Source organism: Pyricularia pennisetigena, chromosome 2 (assembly GCF_004337985.1).
Source record: "Pyricularia pennisetigena strain Br36 chromosome 2, whole genome shotgun sequence".
Classification (NCBI taxonomy): Eukaryota; Fungi; Ascomycota; class Sordariomycetes; order Magnaporthales; family Pyriculariaceae; genus Pyricularia; species Pyricularia pennisetigena.
In genome coordinates this window covers 2,168,908-2,184,175 of record NC_043741.1, presented here as the reverse complement: position 1 = coordinate 2,184,175, position 15,268 = coordinate 2,168,908, and the positions used below count along the sequence as shown (strand labels likewise).

The following is a 15,268-nucleotide window of genomic DNA, read 5'->3' as shown; positions in this document are numbered from 1 at the left end:
CGCAGTATCTAAACAATAAAAGATCGAGATGGTAGTCAACACATTTAAACCCACGAGGGGATCAACGGCAGAGGAGGCGGGCAACCCATTAATAGACGACGACGGAACGAGACCACCATGCACAATGGTGTTAATACATCTAATAAGGCATGTAGTACAACCGGACAAGACCATGTTCCGAGGCAATGGCGCCTGCAGTGCCTGACATCCATGACATGATCGGGGGCCCCCATTTTCAACGATGGTGGCAGGGCGAAGCGAAAGGAACGAGCCCTCTCGGGGATCTAGGCATTGCTAGACGGATTTCCTCTACGATATCTAAAGCCCACACATGGTGGCGAGTGATGGGAAGCGTGAAAAAAAAAAGAAAAGGATTCAAACAATTAAAATGCTAGTGACATCAGCTTCGGCTCGCTCCCTCTACCCTTTGCGGGTTGTTGATTGATGTACGTCTTTTACCCCTGGTTCGATAGGCAAAGCAAGGGTTGCCGGGGGGGCAGGTAGACCCGTATAGGAGGGGTTCACAAAGGCCCCGAACGAGAACAAGGAAGATAGAGAGGGTGTAACGCGAAGGGACCCAATGAAGGGCCGGCAAAGCCCTATAGGAGGGGGGAGGGGAATGGGGGCCTGAGGATCGGTCCGCAGAGAGCGCGTGGGAGAAATAGAAAAATAGAAATAAAGCACATAGTGAACAAGGGCAACAACACCCCCAAGAAATTCCCAATCGGCGACCTGGCGGGCTCCTCCCATCCTTTCGCACCTGCAGTCGGGTACCCGTTTTTTTTCACAGCCTTGCCTGGAAGTCGCCGATGACAGTGGGGAGCTGTATAATTGGGCGAGGGGGGAAGGATCTGCTAAAATGTTACTCCGACCTGCAGATTTGCAAGTGTAGTGATAGATGGGAAATACTGAACACTACGTCCAGTAGGGTGGTAATAATAAGAAGAAGAAAAAAAAACACTACAGTGACTCAAGATGGGCGTCCCCTATAGGGCGATTGGTAATGCCGTCCCTACCACCAAGACAGGCTCGTCGGAAAATATGCTGTTGATGGCATGCATGCCATGTGTCAAGTTGAGACCGAATTGCCTCCTGGACATGCATGGTGCTTATTAGTGAGTAAATAGTAAATAAACACAGATAGATGAATCAAAATATCATCCGAGAAGAGTATACAAAAGAAAAAGAAGAAGAGAAAAATAAAAGATTCCAGTACAAAATAGCCAGATACAAACACCAAACACCATCCTGCTACCTCTCATCACAGAGCCCCGCCCTCAAGGCCGAGTGACCTGTCCCGCAGGCAGGATGGATTCAAAGTCGTTCATGATGCCCTCGTCTGCATTCAAGCTACTGAGCATCTGCTCCTGCGTAAAGGCGACCCAGAAGGCCGGGCTGATCTGCTGGGCCTTCTTGGCGCGGTAGATCTCCTGCGCGACGCCCCTGACCTGACCGCCGGCCTTGGCGGCGTTTTGCCAGACGGCGCTGATGCGCTGCAGGGCGCCGATGTTGAGGCGGATCTGCTGGCGGAGGTCGTCCTCGTCCTGCAGGAAGTAGAGCGCCCACTTGTTGAGGTGCACAATCGACGAGAGCGTCAGCACGCACGTGAAGAAGTGCGTGTGCGAAAGGAGCGGCACCGCATGCGTCACCATCCTCGACACCTCGCACGCCGCCGTGACCGTGTGCCGGGTGTGGGTGTTGAAGGCGTCGCCGCTCGAGACGGGCATGTGCGGCGCGCACGATGTAACGCTGCGGGATGGGGACGAGTCCAGCTGGGAGTGAGGCTGGTGGAGCATTATGGTGCAGCTGTCGAATTGGGGGATTAGCGTTCACTGATAGGATCGGGGTAGCCAAGGGGATCCATCTTCTGGTCGCCGACTGGGGAACAGAGCTGAAAAGCAAAAAAAAAAAAAAAGAAAAAAAAAAAAGAACTTACGCATGGTTGATGAACAAAGCCTGGAACATCATCTCGTCTAGCTGGCAATTTTTGTTTAGCGCATCTCGTCTGCTGCGCGGAAGATGCATTTTCCAGTTGGTGAGCAGGGCCTCCAACTTTGCCAGGTTCTCATCGTCAGGCGAGAGCATCGGCGGGGTCCTCATCATTCTGCCGAGGTTTCGAGCCGACGCGATCCTATACGCAAAGGACGAGAACTCACGATCCTCGCCCGAGAAGAGCTGATCGTCAAAGTCTTCCATGTACATTGGCATGGGAATATTCTGTCATGTGTTTGCGAATGAGGGCATTCCCCAGTCAGTTTTTTAGTCACATTTGAAATCAACCCAAATGAATTAACAGAAACAAAAAAAAAAAAGAAAAAAAAAGAAAAAAAAGTTCAGCCGGATCTACTCGATCAACTTACCCCTGACAAGTACTGGTGCTCTTCACACGGGAGACCCACGTCGGCGGAGACGTCGTAAAGCGCAAAGTTGGTGATGCGGTGGACGCCGGCGATCATGCCGTCGACCACGTACAGCTCCCACCAGGTGCGGCGCCAGCTCTCCTCGACGACGGAGCTGCCGCGGCCGTTGGCCGTGGCGAACTGGCGCGTGTTGAGCCCGATCTCGACGGCGAGCCGCTCCGCGTCGCCCATGAACTGGTTCGCCCGCGCCTGGTTGCAGCTGCCGTCCTGTCCGATGGCCAACAGCAGCAGGGTCTGGACAAGGAACCCATCCCTTGGGCAGCCGGGGTGGTAGGCAAGGCTGACGGCCTCGTCAAAGAACTGGGCCCGGGCTGGTCCGGCGTCCAGGTACAGGGAACCAATGTACCGCATGGCGGCCAGGAGGTGTTCGAGCTTGGCCGGCCCTTCCCTGGCGACCCTCTCGAGGGCATCTCTTGGCAGCACGCAAGGGTGCGAGGCGTGGAAGTTTTGGTAGAACGAGCTGAGGCAGCGCTCGGGCATGCTCAGCTGGCTCCGCATCTGCGGGCCGGCGTTGTTGGCGCTGCCGCCGCCCAGGAACGGGTTCCTGTACAGCTGCACGTTGGCTCCCACCGGCGGCGCGACGAACTGCGACAGAGTCGGGGCCTGGGTAAAGGAACCAGCCGTGACGGCGCTGGCGGTTGGGCTCGCGCCGAGGAGCATTGGGCATGAGTCGTCGTCTGGTGCCGAGCCTGGAGTGGGCGACGAGGCCAAGCGCTTGTTTGGATTGTGCGCCACATTGCTCTTCCGAGGGCCCTTGTACCCACGCCGCGATGCGATATAGACGCACTCCGAGGCAGAGGTCACGCAGCGGGAGCAAGGCGTTGCGCCGTCACATTTCAGATGTTTGCCGCGCTATATTTTGTTAAGGGAAGTGGTGGTGGTGGTGGTGATGATGGCGAGCCACCACAGCAACAAACGGATTAGCTTGAATGGGACATCTGCAAAGCAGCAAGTATAATTATACCGAGCGACTTACACACGCTAGACATGCGGCGGGCACGGATGGCGCGCCGCCGTGCGATGTCTGCGATTCACCACCCAAGGAGGCTTCGGGCCCCTCGCCTGTACCTGACTGCAACCCCACTTCTCCTTCTGACCCCAACGGAGAGGTGGACTGCCCGCCCGTAGTTGCAAGAAGTTGCACGTTCGGCTCAAAGACATCCATCGCTTTTGCGACTTGTCAGGAGACAGGTATCAGGTACCTTATCCACCTTGGCCAAGTCAATCAATTTGTTAAGTTTTTTTTTGCTTTCCCTCGTTCTATGTCGAAACTGGGGCCCCATGCGAGTAAGCGAGTAAGCTAGTTAAAGAAAGGGTAAAGCTGCCGGGAAATGAATGCTGCTTAAGAAATTTGTCGAGTCAAACCAAACTCGAAACAAAACATTCTAAAAGGAAGGAAAGAAACAAAAAAAGGGGGGACAAATACAACAGATGATGGGGGTTGGTCAGGTTGGGTTCCATTCGGCTTTAATTAGTTTCAAAACACTGCAACTCAAGTGAATCTACCTACGCTCGAAATGGAATTTCTTTGTGGCCCACAAACCGAGAGTACCACCCTGACTCGTTAAGCACTTATGTGCGCAAGCAACATGCACCTCTTGGCACACAACACTACAACACTCTGGGGTCGGCCAGACAAGACATTTGAGATATTATGTCTTGTCGATTTACCTGGTCTCCTCTTTTTTTTTTTTTTTTTTTTTTTTTTTTTTTTTTTTTTTTTTTTTTTTTTTTTTTTTTTTTTTTTTTTTTTTTTTTTTTTTTTTTTTTTTTTTTTTTTTTTTTTTTTTTTTTTTTTTTTTTTTTTTTTTTTTTTTTTTTTTTTTTTTTTTTTTTTTTTTTTTTTTTTTTTTTTTTTTTTTTTTTTTTTTTTTTTTTTTTTTTTTTTTTTTTTTTTTTTTTTTTTTTTTTTTTTTTTTTTTTTTTTTTTTTTTTTTTTTTTTTTTTTTTTTTTTTTTTTTTTTTTTTTTTTTTTTTTTTTTTTTTTTTTTTTTTTTTTTTTTTTTTTTTTTTTTTTTTTTTTTTTTTTTTTTTTTTTTTTTTTTTTTTTTTTTTTTTTTTTTTTTTTTTTTTTTTTTTTTTTTTTTTTTTTTTTTTTTTTTTTTTTTTTTTTTTTTTTTTTTTTTTTTTTTTTTTTTTGTCCTGCAGGGATGCAGCCGTCAGACGTCGGGAGCGGACCACGGTGTGGCAAGCAAGTGCATGTGTGAGGTGGGAGAGAGAGTGTGTGATGATCACAATATATGTGGATGGATTTGTTTGCGTTGGACAAACTATCAATTAGCCTCGTGGAGCCATGGAGCCATGGAATCGTGTTTCACACACACCGCAAGAGAGACTTTTTTATTTTTATTTTTATTTTCTTAACCCAGCCCATCTTTCCGTTTGTCTTCGTATATCTCTTTCTGTCCGTCCTTTACCTGAAGCCGCACATAAAAGACGGTTTTCTGAGACCACAGGGAAGAAACAAGACATTGTGAACAGCCAATGAAACCATTCTGTTCTTGATAGAAGGGAAAAAAAAGGCGAAAACACTCCCAGCCAGCCTTGTACTTGAGCCGCTACTTGGACTCGACCCAGCCTCCGGGCATCCTTGCTGCTCCCCAATCCGCTTCTCTGTGATAGGCGCGTTTATTCCAACGACGCTCGAGTCGCCGGTTGTGTTTGTCGAGCAGCTCTTGGATGCGTTGACTGTACTCTGGCGGCCACTCGTCTTTGTAGCGCACGGCTTCTTCCGCGACGCTAACCAATGTCCACTGAACAGGCCACTCCTCCCTGTTGTACAGTTGCATCTTCTGTTCGACTGGCTGCACGTTCGACGCCTGCCTGTCCTTCTTTCCCTGGCTTGGTAACAGGGGAAAGCTGAACCTGAAAGACGGCAAGACATGTGATCCCCGGAGCGCCTCAAACTCTTGCAATAGCTCCAAAGCTCCGTTCGAGGCGTCCTTCATGGGCGTCCACACCAATGCAGCGAGGCCATGGTAGTCGATAGTCTTCAGTTCTCGTCCAGAATAAATGTTGCCTCGTTTTAAGCCCGCTACGAGTTCCCATTGCTCTGGTAGTTGCTGTTTCTCTCGGGCCAAGTATGTCGGGAGATGCACTCCACAATCCTCCAGCATTCCCAGCCATTCGTGAACATCATCGACCACCTGCTTGTGGCAGGTTTGATAATTTAGAAGGTGGAAGTAGGCCGAGCCTTGAGAAAACCCCCATGACGCTTTATATCGTCCATGTACATCGACCCCCAACTGAACCAGTTTCTTGAGGATTGGCGTCCAGGCTTCCACACGACGGGCAAAAAAGCCAGGCGGGTAACCCGCCGTAACCGGGCCCAGGTTGATGTAATTATCCACAGCCCGTGCCCATGCCATGCCGATCCATTCGGATGTGTCTCCCTCGTGGTGACGCAAGAAGTGGTTGAGGATGCTGCCAAACTGCTCCGGATCGGGGTAAACATAGCTGATCCACTGGAAGAAATCTCTATCCAGCTCGGCTCGGGCCGATTTGAAAACCACTGACAAGACCTGTTCACCCTCGCTATTGTCTATCTCAGACGGAGATTCAGCAGGGAGATAGGTCATGACCAGGTTTTTGGTCGACACCCTAAGTCGCACGGAATCACGATTAATCTTGGAGCACAGATGATGGATTGCGGTTTTGCCAGACGCTTGTACTTGTACTTGTGCTAGTAAAAAAAAAAAAAAAAACTTACGATTCGAGGCATTTGCCACTGCGATCGTTCAGAGCCAAGAACTTGCTCATGATGGGCATTCGATTATTGATTGCCAGCTATTTGCGTCAGTAAGTAACCAACCCAAAGAACTAGAAAAAAAAAAGGGACCAGGAATACTTACATGCAGCAAATTTGAGGTACTTCCCGTTAGTACGTCGTCGTGAAGCATGGAATAAAGGGAGATTTTCCGGCTCGAGAGAAGAATCTGAAGCCCCCGGAGATCATCCTCCCCCTCATGGGGATGGAACAAAGCTGAGAGCTCCTTGCCAAGCTGTGTGGAGGTCTGAATCACATGTGTGACATTCAGAGAGTAGCTCAAGGGCATAATCGATGATCTTCGGAACTGAAGAGCAATTTGGTATGGAACGAGAGGAAGCTTGACCAAGTACTCGATAGACTCGTCGGCAATACCATCGTCAAAGTACGACCATTTTGTTCGCCTGTTCTTTCTGGTAACCTCCACTTGACCTGCAATGCCACGATACCGCTGGGTCTCAGATGATTTTCGCAGGGTCAAGGGAAAGCTGTTCTCTGGAAGAACCACAGCGGAATCGGCTGCTGTGCTCATCTCCTCAGTTGTCTGTGAAGGGGTCAATACCGTGTCCCTTTGAATCTGGGTCATTTTTGCTATTTTTTCGTAACTTGGAGGCTGGTCAACTGAAGATAAAGATATGGACCACCTCTGGACGCTTATAGCAAGGTGCAAGGTATTGGTAAGGTTGTAGATGTCTCGGCAAGCCTTGGCAATTTCGTCCTTTTTAGAAATATAGTTGAATCCAAATATCTTGCCTGACCTGCCGAGCCGCAATATCTTTTGCTCGAGATTTTTCAGCTTTTGTTCGCATGAGACAAGGATGCTGGCGATTTCCCGTGGGATTCCTGCTATATATACTGGATCCGGGGACGCCAGTGACTTTTCAAGGCACTCTTGGATAATTCGAAGAATGTTCCCGTGTGTGTTTAAGTGATTGATCAGGTCAGTGACATCATCCGATGCTGCTTTATAAGTAGCCACATGCTCCTGTATACTATTCACGGTTTTGAAGACCTGGCCCACCAACGCCAGCACGCCGCAAACAGTCGAGAAGGGCTCCATGTTGGGGAATACAAGACAGAACAAAGACACGTATAACGCAAGGCGGAGCTAGGCAAGAGATCCTTTCCTGAACCAACAGGGAAAGCAAAAAAAAAAAAAAAAAAGGCAATAGAGGTTTGATTGCTCAGAGTCAGAGTAAGTCCATCATTGTATAATAAACACGGAACGGCATGGGGGCCACAGGAGTGACGGGGGACGGGGCGCATGATGCCCATCTGGCCGCCCTGCGCCTTGTGCTGAGGCTTTTCGAGTGACCTTCAACGCCCTGGTGAAACGATAAGGAAAGATTGATAGGAGTGAATGGAGGCATTAGGAAGCAAGAACAGCCGGACCACCAATGGGTACGAGCTGTGGTGATACAGCATCCTGCAAGTCCCCATTTTGTACTTCGTCCTTGGATGGTTGGTGCGACCCAACAGCTTCGGGATCACTGTCTCTATCTCTGGGGCGGAGCAAAGATGGCGGAACGGAGAGTCATTGGGAAAGGGGAGGTGAAAAGAAAGAAAAGGGAAAAAGGAAGACGAGAGCCGGGCCGTGGTGAAATGAGTTTTGAGGTTCAAGATGAGAAACAAAACAAAACAAAACATGAGTGGATGAATGAATGACAATGGTCAGTCTCCCTTTGCGCTCCAAGTCCTGACCCACGATTCATTCATTGCCAGAGGCCCTCACGTGGCTTCACCGTCCCTGGAACCTGTTGAATTACCCACAAAAGTCTCCTCCTCAAGCCAATCATTTCTTAGACTGATTGATTCAATCTATCCGGCCAACTTCTTGTCCGTTCACTCCTTCCTCTTCTTTCCTCTGCGAATTCCCGACTCAACTCACTCAATCCGTTACATTTCGAGTGTGAAAAAGTGGAATTGACATGTTCCATGCGTGTGGCATGTCTTTTTAGCTTGTTTCTCCAGATCTACAAGTGTGGAATACCGGAAAAACACAACAACACCCCGGCTTCCCCAAATACCCACCGCGGCAGATACAGTCACATCCGCTGCACACCTTCCTTACCTTGACCTTGCCATCTCGACGTGCATCTATACGACGTCAAGTATCGTTTTTTTTTTTTTTATTCCAAGCCTGGTATAAACAGCGATGTGGCAAATGCAGCTATACTACTACCTCAGCGTGGTATGTAAATGAAGTGTGGGTGGGGGGTATACATACATGCCCCGTCAGCAACCAAACATGTTGCTCAGAGTCAGAACAAGCCGCAGTTGTCGTCGTGCTGGACCATGGTATGCGTTTTTTTTTTTTCCTTAGTTTTTTTTGGACCACTCGATTATTGCCATGGATAGATATTACGAAGTGCTTCCCCGACTCTGCTGCTGGCCAAGTTACCTCAGGTCACCACCTAGTTTCTGGTTTCTGGTTTCTACTCCTGGGCAAGGCACTTATGGACCTTTATAAAAAAAAAAAGTCTTGTCCATTTCCCAGCCAACCCGCATCTCTTTGCCTTACACAGATATCTGAGTAGGCAAAGCTGTCTACTGTCATGCGCTATATACTATCATGGGTAACGGTAGCCGTTATCTCATCACTCACCCTGGTTTCTGCCGCCGCTCCGTCTCCCTTGGGCCTACAGTCTGACCTTACTATCCTGGTTGACAATGACCTTGAGGGTTCGTCCAAAGTCACTTGGCAGAAAAGATTCCTGTTCTATATTAAGTTTTCCCCGGACAATACTGACTTAACTTTATTGCAGGCCCTGGTAGCACATCACCCGCATCAGGCATCATTCTACTTAGTGGCCAGAACCACACGTTAAGAGAAGCAGACCGCGCCTGTAAAGCACTGGGTGAGCATCTCTGGTCTCCAGCGCAGGGCAATGGCACGGCGGAAGTGGTTAAGCGGCAGATAGACTACCTGGTGCTTCGACAATCTTTCTCAAACTCGACAAGATTCTGGGTTGCCCCTCAAAAAGGAGACAATGGCACGGCCGTCGATGGCCCGCACACCATCGACGCTCAGGGGCTTATCCAGCCCCTTGAGAACCCCAACGAACAGCTGCCCGCTGTGTGTACGCAGTCGGCGCCATTCTCTACCCTGTCGTCGGGAGACTCGAGCGAGACGTGGCGAGTTGCTGTCAGGGCTAACGACGATACCTTGATCGGATATCGCGACCGCGTCAGTTTCCGCTTCTTGGGAGTTCGATATGCACCACAGCCCGGACGCTTTAGACACTCGACCCCCTACCACGGCTCGGGCGGTAACTACTCGGTCCTGAAAACCGCCCCAGCATGCGTCCAATTGGACGGCTCGGGCTCCGAGGACTGCCTGTTTCTCAACATATGGACTCCGCATCTGCCACAGGACGGCGCCTCCACGGCCAAGAGCAACCTCAGGCCGGTGATGTTCTGGATCCACGGCGGGGCGTTCACTTCGGCGAGCGGCGGCGACTCCTTTTCCGACGGCGGCAACTTTGCCTCCCGCAACGATGCCGTGGTGGTTGCCATCAACTACCGTCTGGGCACCCTCGGCTTCATGGCCATCGACGACGGCGAGACCAACGGCAACTTTGGGCTCGCGGACCAGGTCAACGCTCTGGACTGGGTGATCGCCAACATCCGCAGCTTCGGCGGCGACCCCGGCCGGATCACCATCTACGGCCAAAGCGCAGGGGCAGCTTCAGTGCGCGCCCTGCTGGCCTCCCCCAAGGCCGCCGGCAAGTTCGCCGCCGCGATACCCATGAGCGGGCTCGGCGGGCTCAACTACGGCACCACATACGCCAAGTACCTCAGCATCGAGGAGCACATGAAAACGGTCGGGAACGAGATCCTGACCCTGACGGGCTGCGACACGGCCGTCTCCCGGGTCGACTGCCTCCGCCAGGTGCCGCTGTCGGAGCTCCTCGCCCTCACCCCGGCGCGGTACCTCGTCGTGGACGGCACCTACCTCACCACCAACCAACTCGAGCTCAAATCCGGCCCGCCCCTGCCCGTCCACCTGATGATGGGCACGGTGCGCGACGACGGCGCGCCCTTCATCGCGTACCCCAAAACCACCAACCAGACCGAGTACCTGGCCCAGATCGGCTTCAAACCCCCACCGGCGACGCTCTTCCCCGTCCCGACCGCCACCACCAACGCGACCCTGAACCTCTACACCATGGCCTCGCGCCTCGCCACCGACGCCATGTTCCGCTGCGTGGACCAGGCGACGGTGGACGCGGGCCTGCGCAGCGGGCGGCTGGGGACGGGGCGCGCCTTCTACTACGAGTTTGACCGCACCTACCAGACGGCCGGGTGGCCGCGGCTGGACGCGTGCGAGCCGCCGCGGACCGCCGCGCGACCCGACGGCGACCCGTCGCTGCCCTACCTGCGCTGCCACTCGGGCGAGCTCAACTACGTCTTTGGCAACGTCGCCCGCGAGGCCCGCCCCGCCCGCGACGCCGCCGACTTTCCGTTCCAGCGCCTCGTCGTCGACGCCTTTGGCGCCTTTGCCCGCGCCTACGACCCGAACCCGGACGAGTGCTTCCTCGAGGCCAGGGGTTACGCCGAGACGCTGCGCGAGCTCCGCCGCTCCGGCCGCTGGCGACCCGCGACCCGCGATGGCATGACCCTCAGGGAGCTCGATTGGCCGCCGCGCCAGGGTCCGTTCAGGGAGCTGCCGCAGTGCGAATCGTTGGGGCTGGGGCTGGGTTACTACGAGTGATGCCAAGGTCCTCTTTTAGAGTTAAAAAAAAAAAAAAATAGAAATAGAAATACTGATACAAGCTTTGTTTCTGCAGCGGTATATTGCATACTTCCAAGTTGTGAAAGAGAATATCATGTATATATAGACAGATGGAGGACTATCCAAGTGGCCATTTTCCAACCATCCTTCAGATCCAATACTGATTCAGATAGTGGCCCATCTGCTACAGAAGCCAAACCCGTTTAAACAGCATGGATAATATTCTTTGTTTACGTATGTACAACAATGTATCATACCAGTAAACTCATTATCAAAATACTACATCCAAACATGCATTGACTCTAGCAACTCGAACAAAACTAAGCCCCCAAGTACCGCTTAAACTCCACTCTCCCCAGCCAACCATAGCCCACCTGCTTTTCATCCAACAAGACAGGAATCTAATGTTACAAAGAGTTACAAAACAAAGAGAAAAGTACAGTATACACCAGTAGACAGATTTTATATACAGAGTGAAAGAAAGAGGGAAAAAAAAATGGAAAAGAGGAAGAATCCAAAATGGGTATCGTGTGGAAAGGATATTACCAACGACAACATCAAAAAAAAAAAAAAATAATAATAAAGTTATCAGCCGAGGCGTGTGGGCGCTCGACTAGGCCCTCCAGCCCTCGGGCCGTTAAACCTCTCCCAACCCCACTTCCCCTTTGCTGCAAACGACGGACCGTTGACGAACCTCGCACCAAGCGCGTCCGTCACGGATAACGGCTCCTCCATCAACTGCGCCTGAGAGTGATACGGCTTCATGGTCTGTTTCGTCCTGGAATTCTTTGGCGTGGCTGACTCCGACCGCTTTTGTGCGAGAATTTCCTTTAACTCCTCGTCCTTAGCCGTGATCTGAGCCTTGATGAACGATATGTCTGCTGTGCTTGGGTCCGTCTCACGCAGGGTTTCCATGACCGACTTCCGCGGCGTGTATTCAATACCGTCAAAGTTGGGCGCGTGTGCCCTCGGGACTATGGCCGGATCTAGGAACGCCTTGTCGCCCTTTTCCAGTAGCGTCTTGATGTCGAGGCTCTCGCCGTGGGGAATCGGGGTGGAGTGGCTGGGTGTAACGCAGTCCATATCGACCTCTTTGCGCAAGACATGGTCAATGTCAACGGCAGAAAAGTACGCCGCTGACTGAGGCAAATCGCGAATCCCAACTTGCTCGGCAAACATGGCTCGCGTCCAGAGGTTGGCAACCTGTAGCGCCATGGCGGCACGATACTTGTCATGATCCTTGACCAAGTAGCGAATCTCGTCATGCACTGTTATGGCGAGCCTTGCATCGATGTTGAACCTTCTTATGAGGTAGTCCATGGAAACAATGAGAAGGTGCAGGTAATCAACACCAGAGGACTGAATCGCCCAGTTGATGCGTGAAGTCAAGTACCCGCCCTTGGACATGAACCGACTCATCAAGGCTTCTGTGATGCCGGCTCCTAGGACAGGTGTCCGTGGCCTCTCCTGCTCGGCAAACTCTTCCAGCTTGTTGAAGACAAATGATTCTGTGCCGCCTCGCCAGAATGGCCTCTTGTACAGGGCTTTCCTGTTTGTCTTTGCGCCCTTGGTGGCCGCATACAGCTTCGAGGCAGTCTCCATGGTTTCCTTGTCCGAAAGATTAGGGTTGAACTGCCTGAGCAGCTGCCCGGCGAACTTCAACCCGGCCCCGTAGATGCGGCCGTAGTTGAATACTTTGGCGTCGTTCCTTGTAATCCCCAAGATACTGGCTGTCCTCGAGTGCAGATCCGTACCGGCCGCTTTTGTTCCTTCCAGTGTCATAAACCCTATCGCATTACCCCCATGGATCTTGAAAGTGGCATCGCCAACCACACTGGCGATCCACAACTCCTCCGAGTCCACATCGGCACCAACAAAGGAATACCCTGGAGGTGCCTTGACCATCGCCTTGAGCTCTGAACCGACTCGGTTCTTCTTGGCGTTGCTAGCAGTGAGCCAAGTATTCTCTACCGCCCTCCGAGTAATTGTCCCCATGGGTATGAGCTGTGGGAGGATAAATCCAGACTTGGTCTCTGATTCCGGCGTGCGCTTCGTGTTCTTGCTCTTTTTGGTGCTAACAGAAACCGTAGGAGCCGAAAGCTCGTCCTCATACACAACCAGTTGAGACATAATGCGGTCTCGGGCACTGATCCAGTACGAACAAGATGCGTTCATCTCGAGGGCCTCTTTGGCGTACGAATACTCGGACGAGAGTAGACCACTCTCGAAGTAGCCTAGATACCCCTTGGCCATTGGATTGGCACATCGAGCCAGAGGACCGTCCTTGTGCGGCAGCTTGAAGTAGATTCCTCCATCCGTTCGGAGCTTTTCGTTCGTCTCATCGCTCATGTCGCACTCGACCATCTGCCTATTGACGTACTTTTCCCTGTCCTTCCTCTCCACCCTAAACGTCCAGGCGTATTTGTCAGACCATATGAGAGGATGTCCGTCCCACGCTAGACGTAATAGAAGCGGTGCGATTCTTGTCCTGACAGTGATGCCAATCGGTGCGTCGTTTTTGACGAATAGATCTTTGTACCACTGCGGCATGCCTGGCTTTTTTTGCCGGGCAGCAGGCCTTGGAGGATCCCCCTTCTTTTTCCCCTTGACCATTTTGATTTCCTGTCCTGACCAATCCAGCTGGCTGAGCCAGGGATCGGAACTCCACTTGTCCGGGTCGTCCTTGATCTCTAGTGCTTTCTCGGTCAAAGCGATCAGTCTCTCCTGCACCGCTTCCGACAGCTTTTGATACGTCGCCTCTGCGTTGGCAATATAAGAGTCCCAGCTCTCGTTGACCGGAAGTACAACCGAGGAGAGGTGTCGTAGCGCCGCGAAACTGACAGGATGGGGGCAAACTTCGAGGAAATTGGGGAAGACAATCGAATAGACACGGTGCGTCACGGCAACGTCGGCCGCACAGTAGTCCAGCAGTTCCTCGAGCTTGGCCATGACCCCGTCTCTGTCGAGCACACTGAAATCGTCCCTGATAGCCTTGTCGATAGATATGTTGAGATGAAACTTGGCGACGTCCCTGAGAGAATTTACCGAGCTCCTGTCCACCCAAAGCTCTTCTTCTTCCTGGCCGAGAGCATTGCTGTTGAGCAGCCCAGCGAGCTCTACGTTGTCAGTCTCCTTGGCTATTTTATCCCGCAGTTCCCGGCTCTTTTTGTGCTTCATCCAGGTTGGCCTTTGGCGGGAACACATTCCGTTAACTGCTACGTGCAGCGACATGGTATCGAGGAAGGCATTCCGGGTTTGAGTAAGACTGTACTCCTCAAGTATCCGTGCGCGATCATAGCCAATATTGTGGCCCACAATGATTCTATCCTTCGACGGGTCGCCCAGTGGGATGAGATGACGGTCGCTTTCGGATTCGCCCAGTAGCCAAGGCGACAGCCATGCGTACCAGGCATTGGGCCCAACAGCACATGCCATAATGGCAAAGGGGCTCTCCTTCCACAAAACTTCTGTGTCGAAGGTGAGGAGGGTCTCGTCCGGCGCATCAACCGCCTCAGTCTTGCCATCGGGATGGTATTTCGTCCATCCACTCCGGCGCACCCATTTTCGAGGTTTCGGCGGGGTGTTTGCGCGGGCAAACTGTTTGGCGTAGGTCAAGTAAGGTTCAGCCGCATCTACTCCGAGCTTGTGGAAATGCTCGTCGAGTGTTTTTCCATGCAGCGGGGGGAGATCGAAGGATATGGGTTCGCTAGTATCCGTGTTCTTTCCTAGCAAATCATGACGCAGGAGGTGGTCTCGAGCAAGTTCCACGAGGTGCTTTGGAGGCGGATCAGGGCCTAGGGGAAAGACCTGGTTGAAGACATGCTGGCTGAGCTGCTGAACTCCTATTTCGTTGAAGCGTGCCGTCGAAGGTCCTATTGGTTTTGATGGAGAGGACGTTAGTATGAATTCTTTTTTTCTCTTCTTCTTTAAACTGTAGCATGAACCAAAAAGAGCATCGATATTCTTACGGGAAAGCCCTTTACTCAGGGCATCAGTGTCGTCTGCAGCGACTGCGACGGATGACTGCCATCGTACAGGCCGAAGGTGGGTTCGGCACCTGTGGCGCGCAAGTCTCACGAAAGCAGTCGAGTTCCCATTTGCGATGCTGCCACGAAGTGGTTTAAGCATCCTAACGAAGGCGACAACTTGTCGCTTACAGCATGTCGTCAATATGAAGATGGTCGCTACTTGTGGCAGCTGTCAGGCTGTGTAACCTGGAGGTCGGCGCCCGAGTCGAGTCAAGACTTTGAAGTTGCTTGCGAAGTACCTTTCGTCGTATCGATGATGTACGGCAGATTAGTCAAAGTCGCATGGGAATTCAAAAAATTCGAGAGATTGAGTGGGGGC

The 15,268-nt window shown here is 51.6% G+C and overlaps 4 protein-coding genes across 4 annotated transcripts; 1 reads left to right on the top strand and 3 right to left on the bottom strand.

The window, feature by feature from the left end:
* Positions 1-1,277: 1,277 nt before the first annotated feature.
* On the bottom strand, positions 1,278-3,585 carry PpBr36_00594 (uncharacterized protein; the record flags this gene model as incomplete). The annotated part of the gene is made up of 4 exons (XM_029887786.1): positions 1,278-1,806; positions 1,937-2,217; positions 2,361-3,272; positions 3,397-3,585. The coding sequence occupies 4 exons, from the start codon at positions 3,583-3,585 to the stop codon at positions 1,278-1,280; spliced, it is 1,911 nt and encodes a 636-aa protein (XP_029752576.1).
* A 1,393-nt stretch (positions 3,586-4,978) lies between these two features.
* On the bottom strand, positions 4,979-7,246 carry PpBr36_00593 (uncharacterized protein; the record flags this gene model as incomplete). Its single annotated transcript, XM_029887785.1, has 3 exons — positions 4,979-6,020; positions 6,130-6,206; positions 6,272-7,246. 3 exons carry the CDS (start codon positions 7,244-7,246, stop codon positions 4,979-4,981), a joined length of 2,094 nt encoding a protein of 697 aa, XP_029752575.1.
* Positions 7,247-8,741: 1,495 nt separating this feature from the next.
* On the top strand, positions 8,742-10,900 carry PpBr36_00592 (uncharacterized protein; the record flags this gene model as incomplete). Its single annotated transcript, XM_029887784.1, has 2 exons — positions 8,742-8,868; positions 8,952-10,900. 2 exons carry the CDS (start codon positions 8,742-8,744, stop codon positions 10,898-10,900), a joined length of 2,076 nt encoding a protein of 691 aa, XP_029752574.1.
* Positions 10,901-11,509: 609 nt separating this feature from the next.
* PpBr36_00591 (uncharacterized protein) lies at positions 11,510-15,118 on the bottom strand (the record flags this gene model as incomplete). The annotated part of the gene is made up of 2 exons (XM_029887783.1): positions 11,510-14,793; positions 14,890-15,118. Coding segments are annotated over 2 exons (3,513 nt in total), but the record flags the coding sequence as incomplete, so codon positions are not given.
* Between the last annotated feature and the right edge of the window lie 150 nt (positions 15,119-15,268).